The following is a 21,979-nucleotide window of genomic DNA, read 5'->3' as shown; positions in this document are numbered from 1 at the left end:
ACTTTTTGTGCTGGGTGCAGCAGATGTTGCTCTTACCCATCCTTGATTTTACTGATACCCCTGTTACCCAGCTCCTGATGTCGTTGCACTGGACTCAGTGCACTCAGATTCTGGCAGAAGACAGAGGGAAACACCATCTCAGAAGGTGCTGTTAGGAGGTTAGAAACTGCTAGTGGCAATACCCATTTTGTTTTCCCAAGAAATCAGCTATCACAATTTGTATTCTGCTTCCTTTCTGGACTGTGCTGTGCAGAGGCGGTACCTTCTTTCCTCCCCTTTCTCCATTCACGAGGTTGCTTCATGGCTCCTTTTTGCTGTGTCTAGTAAAGGAGGCGTCTCAGAAAATGACGCAAGGCAGCACTCTTATGGAATCCATGGTCCTTCTATGGCTTTTGCTACTAGAGAACAAACCAAGTTCCAGACTGTTTCTTTGTGGGACCTTGTGTCTGAGCTTCAGCTTGCTCAGTAAGAAAACTTGTACATGTACTCTGAAGTAAAGTATTAATTCTCTCTTCTTCTGGTAGATGGCTCAATCACAAAGGAGTGAGACAGAAGCGAATAAACGACTGGCTGGGGATCAAAAATGAAAACATTGAGTAAGTGTCATTATACATATGATTTTATTGAGAAGTGTTCCATTAATAAGTATTTTCTCCTGTGGGGGTTAGTAATATGTAACACCAGTTTCTCAGTGGTAGAAAAAGGAAGGACTGCAGAAAAAGGGAGAAATTCTCCAGAGGAACTGTATGTCAGGTGAGGCAGCAACTCTGCTGGAACATTTAGGATTAAACAAAGTTGGAACAATTAAGTTCTAAGTTGAAGCCTTTAATAGATGCCCTTTAGGAGCCTGACCTCCCAATTTGGGTGTGTTCTGGTATTTCTTTGATTTCTACAAAAATAAATTACTCTGTTTACTAATTCCTTTACTGACCACTGGTTAACAAATTTACCGTCTCTTTCAGCACGTACTTTGTGAATGAAGAAGATGAAAACCTGCCACATCATGATGAGAAAACTTGGTTTGTTGGGGATATCAACCGTATCCAAGCAGAAGACTTGCTCTGTGGGAAACCTGATGGAGCATTTTTAATTCGAGAGAGTAGCAAGAAAGGATGTTATGCTTGTTCTGTGGTGTAAGTCTGTTTTCCTTTTTGTTCTAACTACTCACTACCTAAATCTCTGCCATAGCTCTTTATTTTGGAGAGCACAAGCCCAGGCCTAGCTTAGACCTACCCATTGGAATGTGACACATGTTTGTAGGAAGTCTACCATGGTAAAAGCTTTGTTGCAAAAATGTCCTTTCTGCAATAGCTGTAGTTGTAGCAGTCTCTTCAGTTACCACAGTAGTGAGTACAAAATTCTGAAGTATCCCAACTTGAATCTCTACAGTCATAAGTAAATTAAGGCCAAATGCTCCCATATTCTTCCCTGCTAAGGAACACATGGGAAGAAGAAAAACAGGGATGTAAAGCTGTAACATCTTCTATTCTTATTTTCAGACATGCCCAACTCTAGATGCTTTCCGTTGCGTAGTTAAGATAATGGTGACGCTTCAGAGGAGACATTATTTGTGAGCAGTAGTTTTTATGACATTCACACAGCCTTGCATTGATTTCTTGTGTTTCACTTCATTTTATGCTGGTGTAGTGGAGGTCAGAAATACTCTGATTCCATTATCTAAAAATCCTTCAAGCCTGTTCTGGACTGCAAAATGGCTTTCACTGATTTATTTCACATGAGGTTAATTGCTTCTGAAAGCAAGTCTGAGAAATGAATATGTGAAGGTATATCACCTCAAGGTAACTGAAGATTGTAGTATCTGCTACATTCAGGATAGTGTTTGTCACAGTCACTGAAGTGATGGGTTCATCAGATAATTTCACTTGGTTGGTATCATGCTTCAAGATAGCAAAGGGATGGCATAATGTAACCTGTTCCTACATGTGACTTGGATTTAATGGGCTCCAGGACAGGGATTACATAATACTCTATCTTTCTGGCAGAAAAGTGTTTCTATTATAGCAGCTTTGGAAATACTGTGTTGCAGTAGCTGCTTTGCCAAGTTAGGGTCTCAGTCACTATGACTTCAGATCATGAACCAAATTGAACCGGTGCCATACTTCACATTAAAAAATGCACACTGAAGGTTAGTGCTGCATTTCATTAAATATTCTAGGTCCAAAGAATTTGTGGAGTTTGGCGTCTTTGCTTGGTGGAAAGGTGACCAGATAAGTTGAGCACAAAGTCATAGCTGGCTTCAGGTGCTTATCTTCTTGGTTAAGCTCTGGACTTTTCTTTTCCAAGAAATATTGGGAGAACAATGCAGTAGGGAATTGTACTGCTGAGATAGAAGAGGCTTCTTATGTGGATTATTATGCAAGAGCATTTAATCACATGCCCTGAAGCACCGTTTCTTCACAGACTGTATTAATCTCCTTGACTTGCATCTACTGGGTCCTCTGTTATGTAATTTAGTGACTGGCAGGGTTGCTGCATTAGTTAATTGTTAACAGGCTGTCACTTTGGGTTTGTCCTTTACTCTTCTGTTTCCTTCTTTGCAGAGCTGATGGAGAAGTGAAACACTGTGTGATCTACAGCACTCCAAGAGGTTATGGGTTTGCAGAACCGTACAACCTGTACAGCACACTTAAGGATTTGGTTCTTCATTACCAGCAGACATCTCTTGTCCAACACAACGATTCTCTAAATGTCAGGCTTGCCTATCCTGTCTACGCACAGATGCCCCCCTCTCTCTGCAGATAAATTTTGGGGAGGAGGAAAGTGTTGGCTATCTTGGATTCTTTTCTACAATTTTTATTAGAACTTGGAGGGCATTCTTTCTCCTTAGACTGCTTGTTTTGCACAAGAAGTGATTCTGTGAATGTGAATCAAAAAGAGGCCTAGCAGCAACAAGATGACAACTTGGGTGTAGGTGTCCTGGTGCTACCTTAAAAGCTCAGCTGTGCTTTTACACTGATACTTTTGTTTCCTTATGAGGGGAATAAACTCAATGCATACAAAAATACTGGAAGCAAAACATTGTTTTACGGAGATAATTTTTTGCCAGGCACCTTCAGTGGAACTTCTAATTGGATTTTGTTTTCTCTTGTTCTTGTAGAGACAATTTGAAGCCGCTGTTTGAGGCAGCAGTAATGTCTTTCAGTCTTAAACTCCCAAGAAACTAGGGGGAAACTCTACCACAGCAATTCTTCTCTGTTAATTTTAGTAGCTTCACTGCGATTCAGCCAAACTTCCAAAAGAGGGCTTGTCTTGAAGTAGCATGGAATTTGGTGAGAGAAGACCAAAGGAAATATGGGAAAGCTTCAGGTTTTAATTTAAATGGAAAAATGCTTGTAAAGAAAAGTTGCTTTATTTTTTTTTGCCAACAGTAACAAAGTTTTGGTTTCAATGACACTACAGGTCTTCACTTAAGGGAAACATAACCAAACAGAACACACCAAAACTTTGTTCGTTGCTGGATTGAGCACTTGCGGGGAAGGTTGCATTAGCATCTGCACATACTTTCTACACCAAAACTTGAAACAAATAAAAGGAAAAGCTAAACATTGTGTGGCTTCAAACACTAAATTTGTCTGATCTGACGTAATTGATCACTCTTCTCCTTCACCCCCACCTTCCTCGCATTCCTCAGCCTGAGATTCTGTTTTCAGTATTTAATGATACTGTGCTTCAGAATGTAAACTAGAATGAAGCTTGCACTCACCTGTTGCAGTTCTCTTGCTGAACAATGACAGACTCTTGTAATGCTTGATTTTTGGTATAGAAGAAGTAGGTGCAATCGAATGTTTCTGGATGGCTTATTGTACCAAATACTTTCATGAGGTGTAGTCACTTCCAGTTGTATAGGAGTGAGCATGCCAATTATAATCTCCTCTGATTTGTTCTTCCCAAGCTAGATTCTGAACTGTCGCACCACTGCAGCCAAGCAAGATTTTACACTGTTATAATCTAAATTCCCTTGTAGTTATTTTGGACATGATGCAAAACACAGGAAGGGAAGAGAGCCGTACTCCTCAGTTATTGGATGTCTGGTACCATCCTTTGGCAAGGTCTGCTGTCAGATACTGGTGTTGGTAGTCCTGGGCTTTGTCAAGTATAGCAATCATCCAATAAATCCCCTTTCTTGGAAAGTGTACAAAGCAGCTTATTTCCATTCCTTAAGCTTCTAAAATGAAAAAGAGCTAAGTTTGGCAAACTGAACCACTTGGCATCAAAGCACAACTGGCAAAGTAATTGTTCAGTGTGCAACCTTGAAAGTTGCTTTTGTTCCTATTCCTGGAAGCGGTTCCCTTGCAGTGCACCCATTGTGCAGGACGGGAAGCAGACAGTCGTACAGGTCTGAGAATGCTCCAGACCTGTTTCTGACACTGGGGCTGACTTCCTGTTCAAATGGTTTGTTTGTGTGTTGTGTGATTTTTTTTTTTTTTTTTTTTTTTTTTTTTTTCCTATAATGCCTGGGCAGTAGTGCCAGGCTTATTGATGCTTAATGTTTACACTAGAAGTATTATTTTGTTGAATGTCAGGGATTTGTAAGCAGGGAACTGAGAAGGCTGGAGCACTGACAGCCATTGCAGAAAGGGTAGTCTAGTTGCCTGGCATGCCTGTGAGATGTTTGATTTTGCACTAATGACCCTGACACATCCCAGGCACTTTCTAATCAGTGTGACCTTCAGGCAAAGAATTCTATAGGTGCCACTTTTCTAATTCAATGAAACACTGCAAAACTTAACCAAAACTGAGTGAGAGCAGAAGAAAATTTGGGTAAGTTGCTATGTCAAAGTGACCCACATCTGTTTGTGTGTCCCTTGTCTCCCACTTCCCCAAGAAAATGAAAAATGAGATGTAGCCTTTGCTCTTAGTGGAAATCTCAAATGGATTCCTCAGTGGTATATGGATGTGGAAATTTTTAAAGAAACTTGCCCTACCCCTTGGATAATTTGCAGTTCTAATCTGGTAGCTGTAAAGTTGTCCTGCTCACACCTCCTGTGTATCTAGTGTTCCCTTGGTGCTGGGCTGAGTCCAAATGCCTGAAGAGGGAAGTCTGTTCAAAGGCACAGGTGATAGCCAGGTGCCTCATCTCATGCCTGTGGAAAAACCTGTGTGAGAGGAGTGTCTGACTATTTTCTCTGCCTTTGTGATCTCACTGGGCTCTCCTCTTACAGTGTAAAAACGTTTGAGGCTGATGGGACACATGTTTCTGGTCCTAACTTTTGTGACAGGGACAACCTGCCTGAAGTGTTTCACATCTGTCCGGTTTGTAGATAGGGCTCGGTTTTGTTTTAAACAAGCACAGGTCTATGTTCAGGCTCATAAATCCTGGCACACCCTCACAGTACTGACAGCAGTGGGATAGCGAAGCGGGACTGTCTGAAGTTTCCCTGTAGCAGAATCTGACTGATCCTGTGAGGTCTTGGTCCAGGTTCTAGCCCTGGCTCTGCCAAGGTAAATACAGTGTGATTCCGCTGGCGTCTGTGAAGGTAGCTTGGCTTTACAGCGGTGTGAGCGAGTTGGGATTCTGGCCTCTTGCTCTCTGATTTCTCTTCGCTAATCACAGGTGATGTATTTGCTGTGGATGATGCACTGGGAGCCAATAAGCCATCTTGAAGCATTCTTTGAAACTCAGCTTTGCCCAAACCTTCAGATCAGTGCTATGGGCAGCCTAAGCCCACATTCCTCGATCGGGTTCTGTTATCCTCTGCAGTCCCTCTGAGGCTGTTTTGCCACTGGATCTCTTGGTGTTTGGTTTAGGCACCTGAAGTCCCAGCTGCTATGATTGCTCCCTTTGACTCTCAAGTGACATTGCACAGATTCTTTTTGCATCCATTTTGCACTCATAGGGCAAATGAAAGTGGGTGTAAAACCAACTGATACAAGTAACTGGTGTGATCCACAGGGCAAGGGCTTGGCCCTGCTGCACTCGTTGTGCTTGGCCTCATTCTGTTTGCTCAGTCACATTAGACCTGTGAGTGAACCCATGCCTTCCAGGAGTTGTTCTACACTTGCATGACTGAGGAATCAGAAGTAGGCTTGCAGGGTGCAGGATTACACCCTTGTACAAAAAGCAGCTGTTAAACCTAAAACAAATACAGGAAATGTGAACATAAAGGCAAAACAAAGCTCTTTTAAAACAGTAAGATGCAAGAACGTTTTGGTTGCAAGAGTCAAAATGTCAGGAGGAAAAGGCGGAAATAGTCTCACTGTTGTAGCAGCTGTCATTTATCAGACAGCGGTGAGAGGAGTACTGATCGCGTCGACCCGTATTGTATTAAATATCTATGTAGAGTTAACTAAATAACCTTTGCACAGTGTCAAATGGGGTGGGGGGAGGGTGTTGAAACTCGAATATGCACAGTTTCTTCTAATCTGTTTTGAAGTATATTTGCAGGGATCAGGGGTGATTCAGTATTTTGTATTCGTATGGATGGAAGTCAGGTCTAACTTCCACAGTTGCCATTGGCCCCATAGCATCAGCCACGAGTGCCACATGTTTGAAGTTAGTAAGTTATAAATCCCCACTAGTTTCTTTATTGATTACAAGTAATCTTAACATCTTAACATAGGACAAACCAACCTAGAAACAGAGGGATGTCCTGACAGACACTTCACTGCTATGTGAAGCAGTAATATGTGGTTGGCCACCTTCTGATACTGGAGTGCTCTAGATGTGGGGGTTGTATTTTGGTTTTTTTCTTTGTTTTGTTTTTAAATTCTCAGCAGAAGTGGATTGGGATTGGGTTGCTACTTTACACCATCTGTAGTTGCAATCTAGAGTTACATCCAGTACAGCCCTCTGTCTTATGCCAAAAATAAGATGCTCATTCCACGCTCGTCCCTCTTGATGTGCCAGATAGTCAAGAAGTGTTCCATTTCCTTATTCCTTTCACCCTGACACCAGCGTAGGCAAGACTTCCACAACCAAAAACCATTCCCAGGAAAAGAGCTTGTATTTAATCATACCTGAATTCAAGTCATAGTGGGGCAAAAAGCAAAGTTTATTCTCCACAAAGCCAGGCAACTGTAATGAGGACTGTGGAAATGAATGTTGATGCTTTGTGCTGATTTGGGGAGGACAGGGGAGGGAGGAGGCTCTTGGTTGCCCCAAATCCTGGGCTCTCTGCAGGCAGGCTTGGCACTGGGTCCATAACTGAACGCTGTGGCTGTTTAAAATGGCAGAATTGCTGTAGGAGTGTCACACCTTAAGTTTGGAAAAGCCCCTTATTTGGTACTTGAACAATCTTTCTTCTGTTTTTGAATGTCTGTTTATTTTTAATTTTTGTTACACTAACAGGGAATAAAAATCAGAAATGTTAGTGAGTCTTGTATGCTTGCTGCATTGTGCAGACATGAAACAGGTACTGGTTGTGGATCAGGAGAGGTAAGAGACAGGTTCAAAATGCAGTTTTACAAAGCACTATGATGGACAGGGGTTGTTTTGTTTAGATCATGTTTAAAATTGGGTTTTCTTATGTGTAGTTTCCTTGTGTTGATTTGCAACCTCTGCTTTTGGAAACGCAAAATCAATATAACATTCCTGAAGAACAGAAATGCTGTGAGGGGAGGGGGGTTAGGCTTGCTCAAATTCAGTCTTCAAAGCAAGTAACTTGAACAAAGCGAAGGGTTGGCATCCTAGAGCATCCCTCTGGTTGTAGTCTGATGAAGCAGTGCACAGACTGTGCAGTCGGAACGCTCCACCTTGAAAGAAGAGGAGATGCCAGAGCAGACCCTTCCCTTTGGAATAATTGATTGTACTCTCCTAAAATGTGTGTGCGAGCAGCTAGTTAGGAAATTAATAGAAGTCCTTAAGGAGTTGCTCCTCTCTCTGTACTGGAAGGGAACTTAGGTTGCTAAGCCCCATGTTTCCCTTGGCACAGGGTGTGCAGCCAGGGGAAGGGAACTGAGTTACCAGCCCAAATAAACGCGGCCTCTTCATGGAGCAGCTCGGCTGGTTAAGTACTGCGCGAGGAGTAATTTTGGATGGGGTTAGATGAAGTTTGGCCAACATTTTTGTGAATCTTGCATTCTGTGGGCAGAAATACTTTCCACCAAATGGGGAAAAAAAAAAAAAAAAAATCTCTCTTGAAATCTTTTCAACCCCTTCCTGTTTGTTCACAGGGACAGAGAGGGAGCTTGAGCTTGTTAACCATTTAGATGATGACAGTGCTTGGAGTGCTGGTCTTTGGGGCTGGCTTCATAAAATTAATGCAGAATTTGCATTTTTTTTTAATTGCTGTTGGCATAGACTTTCTGTATTTTATGACTAGACTCACCATTTGTTCTAAAAAATTGCCTTTAAAAATGTAATATGAGCTTCAGAGGCAAAAAAAAAAGGAGAACGGGCCATTATTTGTAGAAGAACCGCCTTGTTGATCAACCCGTGTTAGAGAAAGCAGCTTTAATTTGACGCCCCCCTCCACTGCCTGCCTTTGGGATTGTTTCTGTGAGCTCAGTGTTGGCAAATGTGGGGGCCGAGGTTCCCCCTGTATTCAGCGCCATACCCCTGTGCTTGCCAAGTGCTCATAGCAAGGGACACGGGATCGTTTGGAAAAGCTATTGCATCCAAAGACCAAAAAAGTGTCCAGAGGTGAGTGTCACCCTCTGGCATCGGTCTCGTCGCTGCAGGGAGTTGTAGGATGCTGGGTTGGGCCATGAGCTGCCGCCTGGGTCTCTGCCGGGTGCGGTGGGGTCCTTGTTCTGTCGGCTGGTTGGGGTTTTGGTCTGGTTTGGTTTTTGTGAGTGACTTCTACATCTGGTGAAGATATGTTTGATGAAACCTGTTAATTTTGTATATCTGGCTGTTTATTGCACCATGGGATTGTAATGGTCTGCATCATCTGTGTGTGTGTGCGTGCGCGTGTGTGTATATGTACTGTATGTATATAGATATATGTAAAATATATTCATGTACACATTTATATGCATTAGGTCTAAGTGGCACTGCCCCTTGAAACAAAAGTCACTGTTAGCAACTTCTGCCGTGCGTTTAGGCAGAGTTGGGTTTGTTTTTGTCCAATGAAAAGGACTTTGTTGTGTTCATCTTGCATCTGTGCTTCTGAAATGCTGAACTCTGAATTTCCTGGGGGGATTACTACTTTATTTGTGAACTAAATTGAACTGGGGCGTTATTTACTCTGGGACAAATCATTCAACTTTGTTCCAAGCAAAGGTTTAGCAAAAGAAACCCTCTTGCTCTCCTGTGAGATGCCGTGAACCTTTGCAGGTCTGAGCAGAGCCCCAGGCCCCCCGTCCAGAGCCGATGTGCAATGGGTGGTGTTGGTACATGTCCCTTCGTGAGTGGACTCTTCGTATAAGGTGTGGTTCAATGTAAAGCATGAGTGGGTGTTTGATCTTGTATCGAGGGCTGAAATAACAGCACACTCCTTTGTACGACCTTTGCATTAATGTTTCTGCTTTTCTTTGACTTCTATTTTCTTTAAGGGAAACTGCATCTCTTTAGAACCTGCTTCTCCAGAAGCTATTGAATTATTTTGTTTTCCGGATGAATTCCAGCATGTAACTTTGGTACTCTCGTTTGTTATTTGTGTAAAACTTGTTCTTCTGTCGTTTATAGTGTAGCTGGGAGGGGGGGAAATGGAATTCATGTAGTTTAACTTTAAAAAAAAAAAAAAGTAACAAACTGCTTCATAAGGAAACCAATTGTATGTTAGTGTTTTCAGACAAGTCATCCTGTAGTTTCTAGCTCAGTAATGCAACACTGTACTTGTCACCGGGTGTGTTACAATTTTGCTGTACTTTCTTTTACTAGATGGTTGGGCTTTTAAATCCCAGACACTTAAGCATCCTGGGCCTACTTGCTCTAGATCGAAAAATGCAATAAAAAAAAGTTGCAATAAAGCACATTGACATGTAATGTTTTAGACGGATGTACTGACAGCTGTTTCTAATAAATTCAGAACTGCAGCGTGGTCGGGCTGCTGTGGTGTTAGCTGTGTTTGTGTCTGGCCAAGGCCGTGAGCATCATCTTTAACAGAGACGGTAAAAAAACCCCATGACTTGCAGAGGCCCAATTCATTCTTGGCTGGAGCTGAAGCAGCCGGGCCCCAAAACCCCCTCAGGGCTGAAACAAGGGAGGAATACGCGTAGCACATGCTCCTTAATGGAGTCTTTTCCCCATTCTCTGTAGGGAGAAGAGGAGCCATCAGCAATGCTCTCTATGCCTCGTTGCTTCCTCTGCCATCAGGGAAAACCATGGTAGTGATGCTGCTCCTGAGAGGGAGAGGAGGGGCTGAAGCAGCTCAGTTGGCTGCGTGTGCTTAGATCCTTAATTTTGCAGGAGTTTGGGAAATCACTGTATGATTTCCTGATTCCTTCATGAGCACCAGGCACTTGGGCCACTAAAAAAATCAGTGCGGGTGGCATTGCCCATCCTGTCCAATTGCTACTGCAGGTGTTAGCAGGAGTGTTCCCGGTGTTAGAGTGTTAGCTGTGTGCCCCTGCTTCTCCTTAGGGACGTTTTGCAGGTCTAGGGAGCTGCGGGGGAGAAGCTTGAGTTGCATGGGGCAGCCTGAGAGTGTCCACCCAAAGGGGCTTGCTGTTTGTCAAAGGAAACCTTGCGGCTTCACCCCTCAAACCCAGAGTCAGACGGGATGCTGCAGCATCCTCAGAAAATCAGGGCAGGAGCAGAACTGGTCTGTGCGTGGCTTGGCTGGCCAGGGTTGCAAATGGTTCAGTGTCTTTGCAACCCAACGAGTCGACGTTTTTACTGATTGCTGAGCAACATTTTTCCCACCCGCTGAGTTGACCATTTTCAAAAAAAATGCTGCACAAGCATTTTCTCACATTGCTGAGTAGGCCTTTTCAGCCCCTGAGTCAGCATTCCCTCCATTGGCCGAGTCCCACAGGTGGGGAGCACCAGAAAAGCCCCTGGTCATGGTGCAGGAGAGCGGGGGCCACCCACAGGGACCCTGAGGTCTCACCCAGGCATCTCTTTTTGCACCCAGCAAGGGGGATACTCCACGTTAAAACACCCTGAGCTCAGGTTCCCCTCTGACTGGGAGGACTCCACAAGGCACTCCCGGGGCCTGGCTCTTTTTTTAAAGTCATTATTTTAAACGTATTTCCTTTTAATAAAGGCTAATAGGGTAGAATTACAGGAAAGATATAAGTCACTAATTGGAGAATCATTTTTCAGGGCTTTGCCAGATGGGTCATTTTGTTATGAAAACATTACAGCCAGGAGCTGGTGTAGGAAATTTCCAAGCAGCCGTGCTGACTGGATGGAAAGAAAAACACCTCCCAGCTCAGATGTCTTCTCAGAGAAAGGGCAGATCCCCGGGATTTTTCCATCTTCGGCGATGCCACAGATCTTCCTGCAAGTCCCCTGCATTCCACCCCCAGCCATACACGGGACTGGGGGAAAAACAAACAAACAAACAAACAATACCACGACTCCAAAAGCCAGTCTTCCCCAGCCAAAATGCCTTGATGTGAGGTGTCAGGATTTGGTTCACATCATCAGGTTTTGGTATAAAAGCCATGGGCTTGTTTGCAGCAACCAAGCTGCTCCACTTCTCCTTGGATTCAGCTTTCTAAATACATGAATTTTAGTCTAACAATTCAGTTTAATAAACACCCGGAAGCTGAGTGAGGGGAGCAACATAACCACCAGCCACAGCTTGAAGTACCACAGACACATTTGTAAATCAAGGGCAAGGCAGCTGAGGTGACCGTCTGCCATGAATGAAGCAGCAGAGCGTGGAAGTGTGGCCTGGGCCACATCTTCTCACACCAGTTCCCACCGTGACAGAGGTCTGAGTGGGTGGAAAGGTGCCCAGGAAGGAGAGTGCAGCCTGCACCCCGTTGGAGTAGGACACTCAGGGATGTGCAACCTGGCCAAGCCCTGTGGAGACGTGAGGAGCGTGGAGGAGCATTCGCCATGGCCATGAGCCCTGATTCCCCCTGGCAAGACGTGAGATGCAGCATTTCCCTCCCCAGAGTATCAAGTTGAAGCTCAGAGTGGTGGCTAGCAGCTTTCAACTCAACTGGTGGATTAGGGTTGGCCAAGGATCCAGAATCCCCATTTCTCAGGAAATCTTGTCATCTCACTCGCCAGGTTTTGTCCAAATTGGAACAAAATGTTAAAATACAAAATTTGATGCTGGACAATATTTTTTTTTTGGGGGGGGGCGCGGGGCGGGGCGGAGGGAGATGACAAGACAAAAAAAAAAAAAAAAAAAAAACCAACCAAAAAACCAACGACAAACAAAAACCCAACCAACCAAAAAAAATTTTGGTTCAGCTGGCACAGTCTCACACCAGCCTTTTTCTACACAGCCTTTTTCTACCAATACAACCTAAGATGCCCCAAAAGGTTTGAAGGACGGAGACTTCTCTGTGACCAAGATAAACCATTTCACTGGCTACTATTTTCTCCCTGAATTTAAAAAAAAAATCTGCATTTTCTGATAGCAAAACTTACTCCCTGGGGAAGCCAAACTGCAGAGAAGCGAGGGGCAGAGCCCTCTGCACGATGGGGCAGAGGACACAAGGTGTGGAGCGCCGGCCTGGGCTGCTGCCTCCAAACCCAACCTTGGTGACGGCAGCTCCTGGAAAACATCTCGACAATGACCATCCTGAGGCGTGGGGCCGGGGCAGAGCCTCGGACTCTCCCTCAGAGCGGGAGGAGGAGCACAGGCCTTCGGCCCCGGCTCCTCGTAGCTGGCTCAGCATCAACGCCCTGATGCAAAACGGAGCAACGCAGGGGTTGGTTCCCAGAAGAGGGATAAGGAGCAGGAAGAGGAGCATTAACTGTCACAGGGCCCCGGGGGTGAGCAAAGGCATGTCCTGGGATGGAGCATCTTGGGCAGACAGGCCAGGATGTGCTCCTCCATCCCATGGGCAGCAGATAAACCTCTCCCCGGGCTCCTGCACGAGTACTGGGAGAGATCGCGGCTTTTTGGGCTGCTGCCGCAGGTCTGTGCCCACGCAAGGCTCTCACTAGCCACAAGCCAGCTTCCAGCACGACCTGCACTGGAGCGTTTCCCAAACCTTTTCCCTTTTTCCTCCCACTTTCCAGGGAAGGGGCTGGAGAGGTGCGCTGGGAACAGAGCCAGCCCGCCCGCTCTGGGCAGGTGCTGTGCACCCTCCCACAGCCGCTCCGCCAAAGGAAACACAAACATCCTACCCAAAGAAAGCACTTTTCATCAGCAACACAGGTTCCCATTTTTGCACAGGGCCGGCCTGTTCTGGGCAGAGCTCCCCAGCACACCACGGGCTGAGCGAGAGCCCAGCCGAGCTTTCCGGGCTGGGCTTCAGCCAGAGCCGCCCTTCCCACCCCAATTAGATGCACCAAAACCAGACAACATGACCACATCCAAGACCTGGAGAGGACTTAAACCGGCCTGATGTGAGATACTAGATTGGTGCAAAAGTAATTGCGGTTTTTGCATTATTGAAATTTGCCATATTGGAATACATTCTTAAATAAATACAGTTATGTTATACATCGTTTCAATGTGCTTTTCTTGCTTTTTTTTTTTTTTTTTTGCAACTGACTTACTACTTGCTGTTTATCTTATATTTATTTTAGACTATGGAAATGATGTTAGACAAAAAGCAAATTGGAGCATCTTTCTTATTCAAGTTCAAAACGGGTCCTAAAGCAGCGGAGACAACCCACAAAATCAACACATTTGGCCCAGGAACTGCTAACGAATCTACAGCTCAGTGGTGGTTCAATAAGTTCAACAAAGGAGATGAGAGCTTTGAAGATGGGGAGCATAGTGGTGGGCCATCAGACGTTGACAACAGCCCATTGAGAGCAATCATCAAAGCCAATCCTCTGACAACTGCACCAGAAGTTGCCAAAGAACACAGCATGGACCATTCTATGGCTATTCAGCATTTGAAGCAAATAGGAAAGGTAAACAAGCTCAGTAAGTGGGTGCCTCATGTGCTGACTGAAAATTTTTTAAAAATCATCATTTTGAAGTGACATCTTCTTCTATGCAACACGAACTATTTCTCAATCAGATTGTGACATGCAACAAAAAGTGGATTTTATACAATAACCAGCAACAACCAGCTCGGTGGCTGGACTGAGAAGAACCTCCAAAGCACTTCCCAAAGCCAAACTTCCACCAAAAAAAGGTCATGGTCACTGTTCAGTGCTCTGCTGCCAATCTGATCCACTATGGCTTTCTGAATGCTGGCAAAACTGTTACGTCTGAGAAGTCTGCTCAGCAAATCAATGAGATGCACCAAAAACTGCAACACCTGCAGCCGGTACTGGTCAACAGAAAGGGCCCAATTCTTCTCCCTGCCAGCACCCAATCGCACATTGCACAACCAACGCTTCAAAAGTTGAATGAAATGGCCTATGAAGTTTTGCCTTATCTGCCATATTCACACCTGACCTCTCGCCAACCGACTACCGCTTCTTCAAGCATCTCAACAACCTTCTGCAGGGGAACCGCTTCCACAACCAGCAGGATGCAGGAAATGCTTTCCAAGAGTTTGTCGAATCCCAAAGTACAGATTTTTACGCTACAGGAATAAACAAACTCATTTCTCCTTGGCAAAACTGTGTTGATTGTAATGGTTCCTATTTTGATTAATAAAGATGTTTTTGAACCTAGTGTCGTGGTTTAACCCAAGCTAGCAATACAACCACGATAGCTGCTCACTCACCCCCTCCCTCTCCCCGCCTCAATAGAGGAGAGAATCAAAACGGAAGGGAGAAACTTGGATTGAGATAAACACAGCTTAATAAAATAACAAAATACTAATGCACTACTAGTAAACATCTATCTGTCTATCTATATAATAGAAATAAAAGATACTCAAGCTCCACCCACACTAAGCAGCCAGTCCCAGGAAGCGATACTTCAGTCCTGAACAGCCAGTCCAAAAGAGAGAAAAAAAGGAAAAAAGGGCAGAAAAGCCCAGAGACCTCTGCAAAATGGCAAAAGGCTGGACTAAACGTCCCAACTGAAAATCCACTGCTGAGCCCCAGAGCAAGCAAGAGAGAGAGAGAGAAGAGCAACCCAGAAGGTCCTGACTCTTCTTAAATAATTAGCACGATGCTAGTGGGATGGAATACTCTTACTGATCAGTCTGGGTGTCAGTCCAGCGCTGCCCCATCCATGCCCCCTTCCTCAATGCCTCACACTTGTGGGCAGAGCGCTCAGAGTGTCCTTGGCTCTCAGACCAGAGCAATTAAAAACATTAACTCTGTGCTGGGATGTTATCTGCTTGTTCTCAAACTAAGTCCAAATAATGAGCATGTTAGCTATGAAAAATAAAGGTTTCTAACTGCATGAAGAAAATCAACCCATTTTCAGTCAAACCAGCACACCTAGTTACAATGATTTAAAATTCATGGTCCAAAACCACAATTACTTTTGCACCAACCTGCTTCAGGGTTAAAGATACTTTAAGCTGACCTCAGAGTCCCTCCTCAGGAGTCACCCAGGGTGATGTGGGACCTTGGGGATGTGGCACCTGGGGGCATGAATCCAGAGGGATGTGGGACAGGTTGGTTTGGGACCTGGAGGATGTGGGTACACACTTCTTACCTCTGGCAAGGGGAACTTTGCCCAAACCTGTTTGTCCGCAGCCCTGCAGAGGTGATGAGCCCCTGTACCTTGAAGCAGCTGCTGGAGGGAAACTCCAGTTTCATGGAATGGTGCAGCTTAGGAAGCAGGCCAGGACAACAAAAATATCTGGGGGAAAAAAAAAAAAAAGTAACTTTGGCACAAAGTTTGGGAAGACGTGAGGAGAAGACAGGAACTGGGGCAGAAGAACGGGTGAGCAGGAATGTAAAGGCGCTTGGATGCACATCACTCGTGGAATAAATAGCTCCGGGTATTTTATACCTGCCGTCAGCGGTGGGCGGGCGGGTGCTGCTCCTCTGCGCACATCAAAGCTGCCGCTGAGCCAGTGCCGGGCGGTCCCGCCGGGCCCAGCACCTCCCCGGCAGTGCCGGTGTGGCAGAGCGCGGCCTCCCCGGCTGAGCCGGTGTGACGAAGCGCGGCCTCCCCGGCTGAGCCGGTGTGGCGGAGCGCGGCCTCCCCGGCTGAGCCGGTGTGGCGGAGCGCGGCCTCCCCGGCTGAGCCGGTGTGGCGGAGCGCGGCCTCCCCGGCTGAGCCGGTGTGGCGGAGCGCGGCCTCCCCGGCTGAGCCGGTGTGGCGGAGCGCGGCCTCCCCGGCTGCCAGCGGGAGCAAAGTCCACAGGGGCAAACACGAGGCCGAGGCCCTGGGAACAAAGCGGCCTTTCACAGCAGTGGCTTGGCCAGGGAAACCAGCAAATATTTCTGTCCCAAGGCTTCTGAACGGCACCTAGCTTTGATCCCGGGTATGAGGCAGTTTGCTGGTTTTTTTTCTTCTACGTGTTGCTCTTATTTTTTTTTCCTTCCTACTTCAAGGTGTAATTTTTGTGAGCGTTTATAATTCCTAGGAGAAGTTTCTTGCTGCTCCGGGAAATAAACCTCCTGCAGGGAGCAAGGTGCAGGTGATGCACGACCCCTTCATCCCTCATGGTTTTCCACCACAGAGCAAGGCTTCGAGTGCACCTTCTGCCAAAGATTTCGGGTGCAGCACCACAGCGTGCAGCTCCTACCGCCCCTCTGAGGACACAGCACCCCTCCTTCACACCCAAGGGTTCTCCTGACGGGGAGAAATCCCTCCTCCTGGGGCCCGCTGCAGGCACAGGTGTCTATCACCATCATTTTTGGCTCAGAGGTGGGTTTCTGAACCTGTCTGATAAATCCCAGCCTTGCTCAGGGTGGAAACTCAAGCAGCAACACTGCACCTTCCTCCCAAACCATGCCCCTTCCAGAGGACCTGGGACATTGCGTGCTCAGGTGGCCTTTCAGACCCCAGGTGATGATGAGGAGCATCTTCCTCCTGACCAGCCCCCAAACATGCTGGATTTCCAACCAGTTTTTCTGTCACCCGTCTAAAATCTGCACCCCCCACCCCACACGCAGAGGGAGGTGATGGGGCTCCCCAGCCCCACTGAAGCCGTGCCCAGGCCTGGGCTCTCCGCTCCTGCAGCACGAGTGGGGGTCCCCACGAGCCCCTGCACCCACACGGCGTGGGGCACACAGCCAGGCCTCCCCTGCCCACATCCCAAATATTTTTAGGCAGCAGGAAACGCGCCTTCGCTGCCAGCAGCCTCGGGCGGAGGGATGGGAGGGGACGGATGGGATGGAGAAATGGAGTCAGCCCTGTGAGGGCATCGCTGCCCCGCCAGCCAGCGGCCAAGGGAATAAAACCACCCCTCCCTCTTACCTCCCCCTCCTCCTGGCCCCGCGAGCCACCTTCTGACGGATGTTGCCTTTGGACGGGACTCTCTTCAGCCCGGCTGCTCAAAAAATGCCACAGCGAGGCCCGTGCACCCGTGCGCCATCTGGAATCCATCACCGGCTGTGTGCGGGGACACCGGCCAAACCCCAGCCCTGCCCACGGCACTTTGCTTTCCAGGGCAGCACCTGCGGGTGCAAAGGGGTCCCCCCATTCCCTGGCACCCCCGTCCAGCTGGACACCCTGCTCTGCCACGGTGCTGGGTCATACACTTTGAAATACCTAGCGGGAAACCCCTCCAGGATACTGCCTCCCCACTGCGCTGCCCGCAGAGTCTCCTGGGAGTCAGCTTTGGGGGAAATCCAGCCTTTTAGGAAAGAGGAAGACTTGGCTGCCAGCCAGAGGGGAGTTCGCAGCCACTAGGTCCATGGGTTTAGTCCATCCTCTCCTGCATCCCTCCTGCTGGCACCCAGTGCTCCTGCAAAGGGGAAAACCAGAAATACAGATACGTATATTAGCAATGCAAGAGGATGCTGAAACCAGCAGCCAAAGCCACGGTGCAACTCAGGCTTTCACCCAATTGTCCCGCTGAGCAATGCAGAGCCCAATGAAACTGTGGCAGGTTAAATATTGTCTGACCCACTGGCCCAGGGGAGCACCCGTGATGCTCCTGGGTGAGATCTGTGGGAGCAGGATGCTTTCCCGGGCAGCGGCGTGGGAGAGCATCCCACTGCTGGAGAGGTCCCCAGCCAGCCCCAGCCCCAGGAAACCACAGGTATTTTAGACCAGAGAGGGGAAGGGCAGAAGGGATGAGTTGCGCAGGAAAACACAGCAGCTTGTGGGTGCTCCTGTCCTGTCACGCAGCACCCTGTCCCCATCTTGCATATCTCAGGACCAGAAGGACCGATGCTCCTGCCTCACTACTGACCCCTCTGCGCCGGTTTAACCCACAGGTCACCGTGACCTCCCACATCGGGCCGTCCCCGCAGCCCGCCGTCACGCCGAGGTCCTGATTAGGGCCGGTGCAAATAAGATGGCGAGGAGGATGCTCCTGCGGCCAGAGCTCGGGGAGGCAGTTCGGGGGAGCCCTCTGACGTGGGCACAGCTTAGTGGGATTAGCCAGCAGTGAGACGTGACTGCGGGGCAGTCGCCTGGTGCTAATTAAAGACAGGATATATTTAGGCACCCGGTTATCCCCCGCATTTCACTTATTTTTAGCTCCCAGGCTGCCAGGCTGGGGTGGCACATGGGGAAGGGCATGGCTAGGGGCAGGACAGATCCATCCCTGGCCAGTGCTCCCTGTTGAGGACTGGAGGGGCAGGGGGGAGCACAGCCCTGTGCCCTGGCCTGTGCTGAGCACCCGTGGGATGGAAACCTCTGTCCCCACCAGCTGTAAAAGGAAAGGAAACTTTTTAATTTTTTCCCCAGAAAGTCAGGAGAATGGGTTTCAGGGAGCGATAGGAGCATCCCTGCCCAGTCTCTGCCCCAGATCCATCCACAAGCCTCCACTACCACCCCGACCCTCATCCAGGTTTTCCCCCTTTGCTACATTCCCTTTTTGGCACAATCCAGCACAAAGTGCTCCTTGTGCAGAGCTGAGGCAGCTCCCCCATCCTCAGAGCCCCATCCCTCCATGCTGGCACCCCCTGGCAGCAATGCCACCCATCCCCATCCCGTCCCTCGTTCCCCCGCTGCCCCTCGGCACAGCAGGAGCGTGTCCCTGGCACACGGCTGAGCCCCTGTCCCCACAGGTCATCACCAGGTGTGGAGCTGGACATCCTTGAGTTTTAGACCGTGAAAGAGTGGAGAAACAGCAGCTAGGACAGAGCACAGCATCCCCCCCGGGTCCTTGTGCCCTTCTGGGCCAGCACAGCCATTTAGTCCCATTCATTTCCTCCTTTGCTACAGTCCTGCTGGGGCTCTGAAATTTGACATTTTGGGTTTGGGGTTTCTTTGCCACTTCCCTTTTCCTGAATTATTGATCAGGTCGCTGCTTGGCTCTCTCTCCTGTGCCTCCGGGCTGCTGTGCTTCCCTGCTGGAGCAGAAGGTGGGGCAGGGAGTAAATCAAAATAACAGGATAATTAACGACCCAGGGAGCTGAAAACCAGCTGAAAGCTGAGCTGCTCCGGCTGGCCCAGGAGGAGCTTCCCAGCAGGCAGGAGATTTTACACGAGGCGTTTTTTGGGGCAGGGCAGGCGGGCAGGACCGCTGCCTGCAGTCGGACTCGCCTCTGAGCCCAGGCACAGGCAGGATTTGCCCTGGTCCCCTCCAGACTCCCAGCTTTGCTCTGTTCATCTGTTCTCACCTTGTGTGAGCAGAAAACACAGCAGCTTTTCTCCAGCCGTGCAGGTTGCTCAGGCCCAGCAGTCAGCACAAGGCAGGATCCAGCACTAACACAAAATAAAGACGAGATAGTGAGTGAGCATCTTCCCTCCCCTCCAAAGGGCTGTTGTGTTGGGCTGATGCTGGTGGTCCCACCAGCCCATTTTCCATCAGCTCCCAGCCCCATCCCTACAGCATCTGCCCTGGATGAAGTTGGGGGGCAGCACCCCAAAATACAGCCACAGCCCCTGCAATGAGCCAAGCACAAGGACCAACATGTCCCCGCATCCCCAGGGCTTGTCAACAGCTCTGAGTCTTGACACTATTATGAGGTTCCTGGCCACTGCGGAGCCCAGCAGCATCCAGGGGTGGCCAAATTCCTCCTTAGGTGGCCCATCAGGTAAAGCCCCTTCCTGAGCAGTGAGGCTGGGCAGGTCAGACTCTCACTCCATAAATTTTAGCTGGAAAAAAAAATAAGATCGTTTACTAAATCCCTTGACTCCAGGAGCAAGTGCTCTGCACCCTCGAGCCTGAGGACAGTGGCCAGGGCCATGGGCTCCCATCACCTCAGCCACAACTCACCCTGGTTCCCTGCTGCCCGTCAGAATTAACCAGCCCATTTGAGCGGGTTTACCATAATCATCAAATAACTGGTTCATTGACAGCATATCAGGCTGAGAAGACTGACTGAGCCCTCGTTTGCTGATTACTAATTAGCTTAATGTTCCTAATCCCTCATTAGCGACTATGAAGTAAGCTCTGAAATATGAGGTCAGCCCTAATCAGCATTTAAAATGTAAAGCCCACTGGCACATGATGGAGGCGGAGGGGGGGGCAGCTGTGGGCCAGCCCAGGGGCTTCTGTGGCTGGGGGGTCAGGGCTACACAGGGCAGAGCCAGATGTGAAGGGTTAAAACCTGTGGCCATGGGCATCTGCACATCGCCCCAAATCTCAGCCCCGCCACTTGGTGCACACCGCAGCCCCACGCTGGGCACAGGCGGTGGCATTCAGGGTGGCAGCACATGTCAACAGTGGGGGGCTGAGCATCCATGTGGATTATTTCAGCTTTCCCCCTAACTCCTGTCTTTGAAATTCTGGGTAAACTGCAGGCAGCCTGGCTGCCGGTGGAACTTTGCCCAGGGTCTTGCTTGTGCCCGCTGATCCTGGGGGAAGAAGCAAATCTCGGTGTCAATGTCAGTTGCACCGAACTGCCCACATGCATGTCATCATTCAGGAGAAAAATGGCGCTTATTTGTTGTGGCTTAATCCTCTGGGAGCATAAACTGCTGTGGACTAAGAGCAATTTATTTCTGACTGGGGGAACCTCTACAGGAGGGCTGCAGACGTTAACCTTAAACTGCAGCTAGTAAGTCTTAAAAAATGAGAGAAATTAGATGTTCCTGTGAAGATGTAATTTGAGAAGCTCATTGCCAAATCTCTGCTCGTACCCGAGGAGCAAGACCAGCGTGATGCTCCCAGCCCCCCGTGTCGATGGAGGGTGATGCTCTGGGCTCGGGTGGTGGAGCACGGGTCCCAGCACAGAGCCAGCAGCGGCCGCAGGAGCCGCGAGCCTCACCGAGTTGGACAAAAGCCATTTTGTCCAACGCTACAGGAGCGGTAACAGCGTCCTTTCGCTGTGTGCTCTGCACCTCCCACCCCCTGGAGCCTCGCTGTCCCTCTCCGCGTGGGCAGGAACATCGCTCTTTTATGAACCCACGTCAACAATGACGAGCAGCAGCGCAGCAAGCGGCTGACGGCAGAGGCCCTGCAAATCTCCCGTGGTCGGAGCTGAGCTTCACCGCCCGATTTCTGCTCAGCAGCTTCTCTGGAGCACGGAGACAAGGGATATTTTGAGCATCCTTGGCAGCAGCAAATGAGGCCGAGTCCAATCCCCCAGACACGAGCGTCTCCCCAGGTCTTTATTGCCAAGGACAGGAACAAGCCTTTGAAGGCTTTTCATGTGGAGAGCGCACACCTGCACATGTTAAAAGCAAATGGCTGTTTCTGGAAAGGCTTTGGGTGGTGTATTATCAAGACAGCCTAAATAACTGGGTGCACCGGGGGGCTACGTAGCTCCTGCTGCCTTGTGCCGTTTGGCTAACCCGAGCCCACACTGTACCTGTGCTGCCGGCAGCCACTGCCCTTTGGGTTGTATTGTGCCCATAATTCACACACCCAGCAGCTATCGCGTTCCATGGTGGTCGGCCCCATCCTCTCCTTGTCTCGTTGTTTTCTTCTGTTGCTCAGCTAAGTTTCATGTCTATAAAGTTTTTACCCCTTTAGTAAGAACCAACCATTAGGACCCCACATTAACAGGGACAGAGGACACTATGTACTTAAGGGGCTCTCAGTGGAGGATGGTAAACTCTGGGCT

The 21,979-nt window shown here is 48.4% G+C and overlaps 1 protein-coding gene and 1 pseudogene across 3 annotated transcripts in view; both read left to right on the top strand.

The window, feature by feature from the left end:
* Nucleotides 1-3,910, top strand: part of PIK3R3 (phosphoinositide-3-kinase regulatory subunit 3) — a 72,121-nt gene extending 68,211 nt beyond the window's left edge. For all 3 annotated transcript variants that reach the window (XM_065655601.1, XM_065655599.1, XM_065655602.1), the window contains 3 exons: nucleotides 525-596; nucleotides 963-1,133; nucleotides 2,562-3,910. In XM_065655601.1, coding sequence (XP_065511673.1) covers nucleotides 525-596; nucleotides 963-1,133; nucleotides 2,562-2,763 — 445 coding nt within the window. In that variant the 3' untranslated portion in view covers nucleotides 2,764-3,910. The remainder of the gene's footprint in view (nucleotides 1-524; nucleotides 597-962; nucleotides 1,134-2,561) is intronic.
* A 9,660-nt stretch (nucleotides 3,911-13,570) lies between these two features.
* LOC136001340 (histone-lysine N-methyltransferase SETMAR-like) lies at nucleotides 13,571-14,594 on the top strand (annotated as a pseudogene).
* The last annotated feature ends 7,385 nt before the right edge of the window (nucleotides 14,595-21,979 follow it).

This window comes from Caloenas nicobarica, chromosome Z (assembly GCF_036013445.1).
Source record: "Caloenas nicobarica isolate bCalNic1 chromosome Z, bCalNic1.hap1, whole genome shotgun sequence".
NCBI lineage: Eukaryota > Metazoa > Chordata > Aves > Columbiformes > Columbidae > Caloenas > Caloenas nicobarica.
Note: the sequence above shows the minus strand (reverse complement) of the source record. Positions and strands in the feature narration are given on the sequence as shown.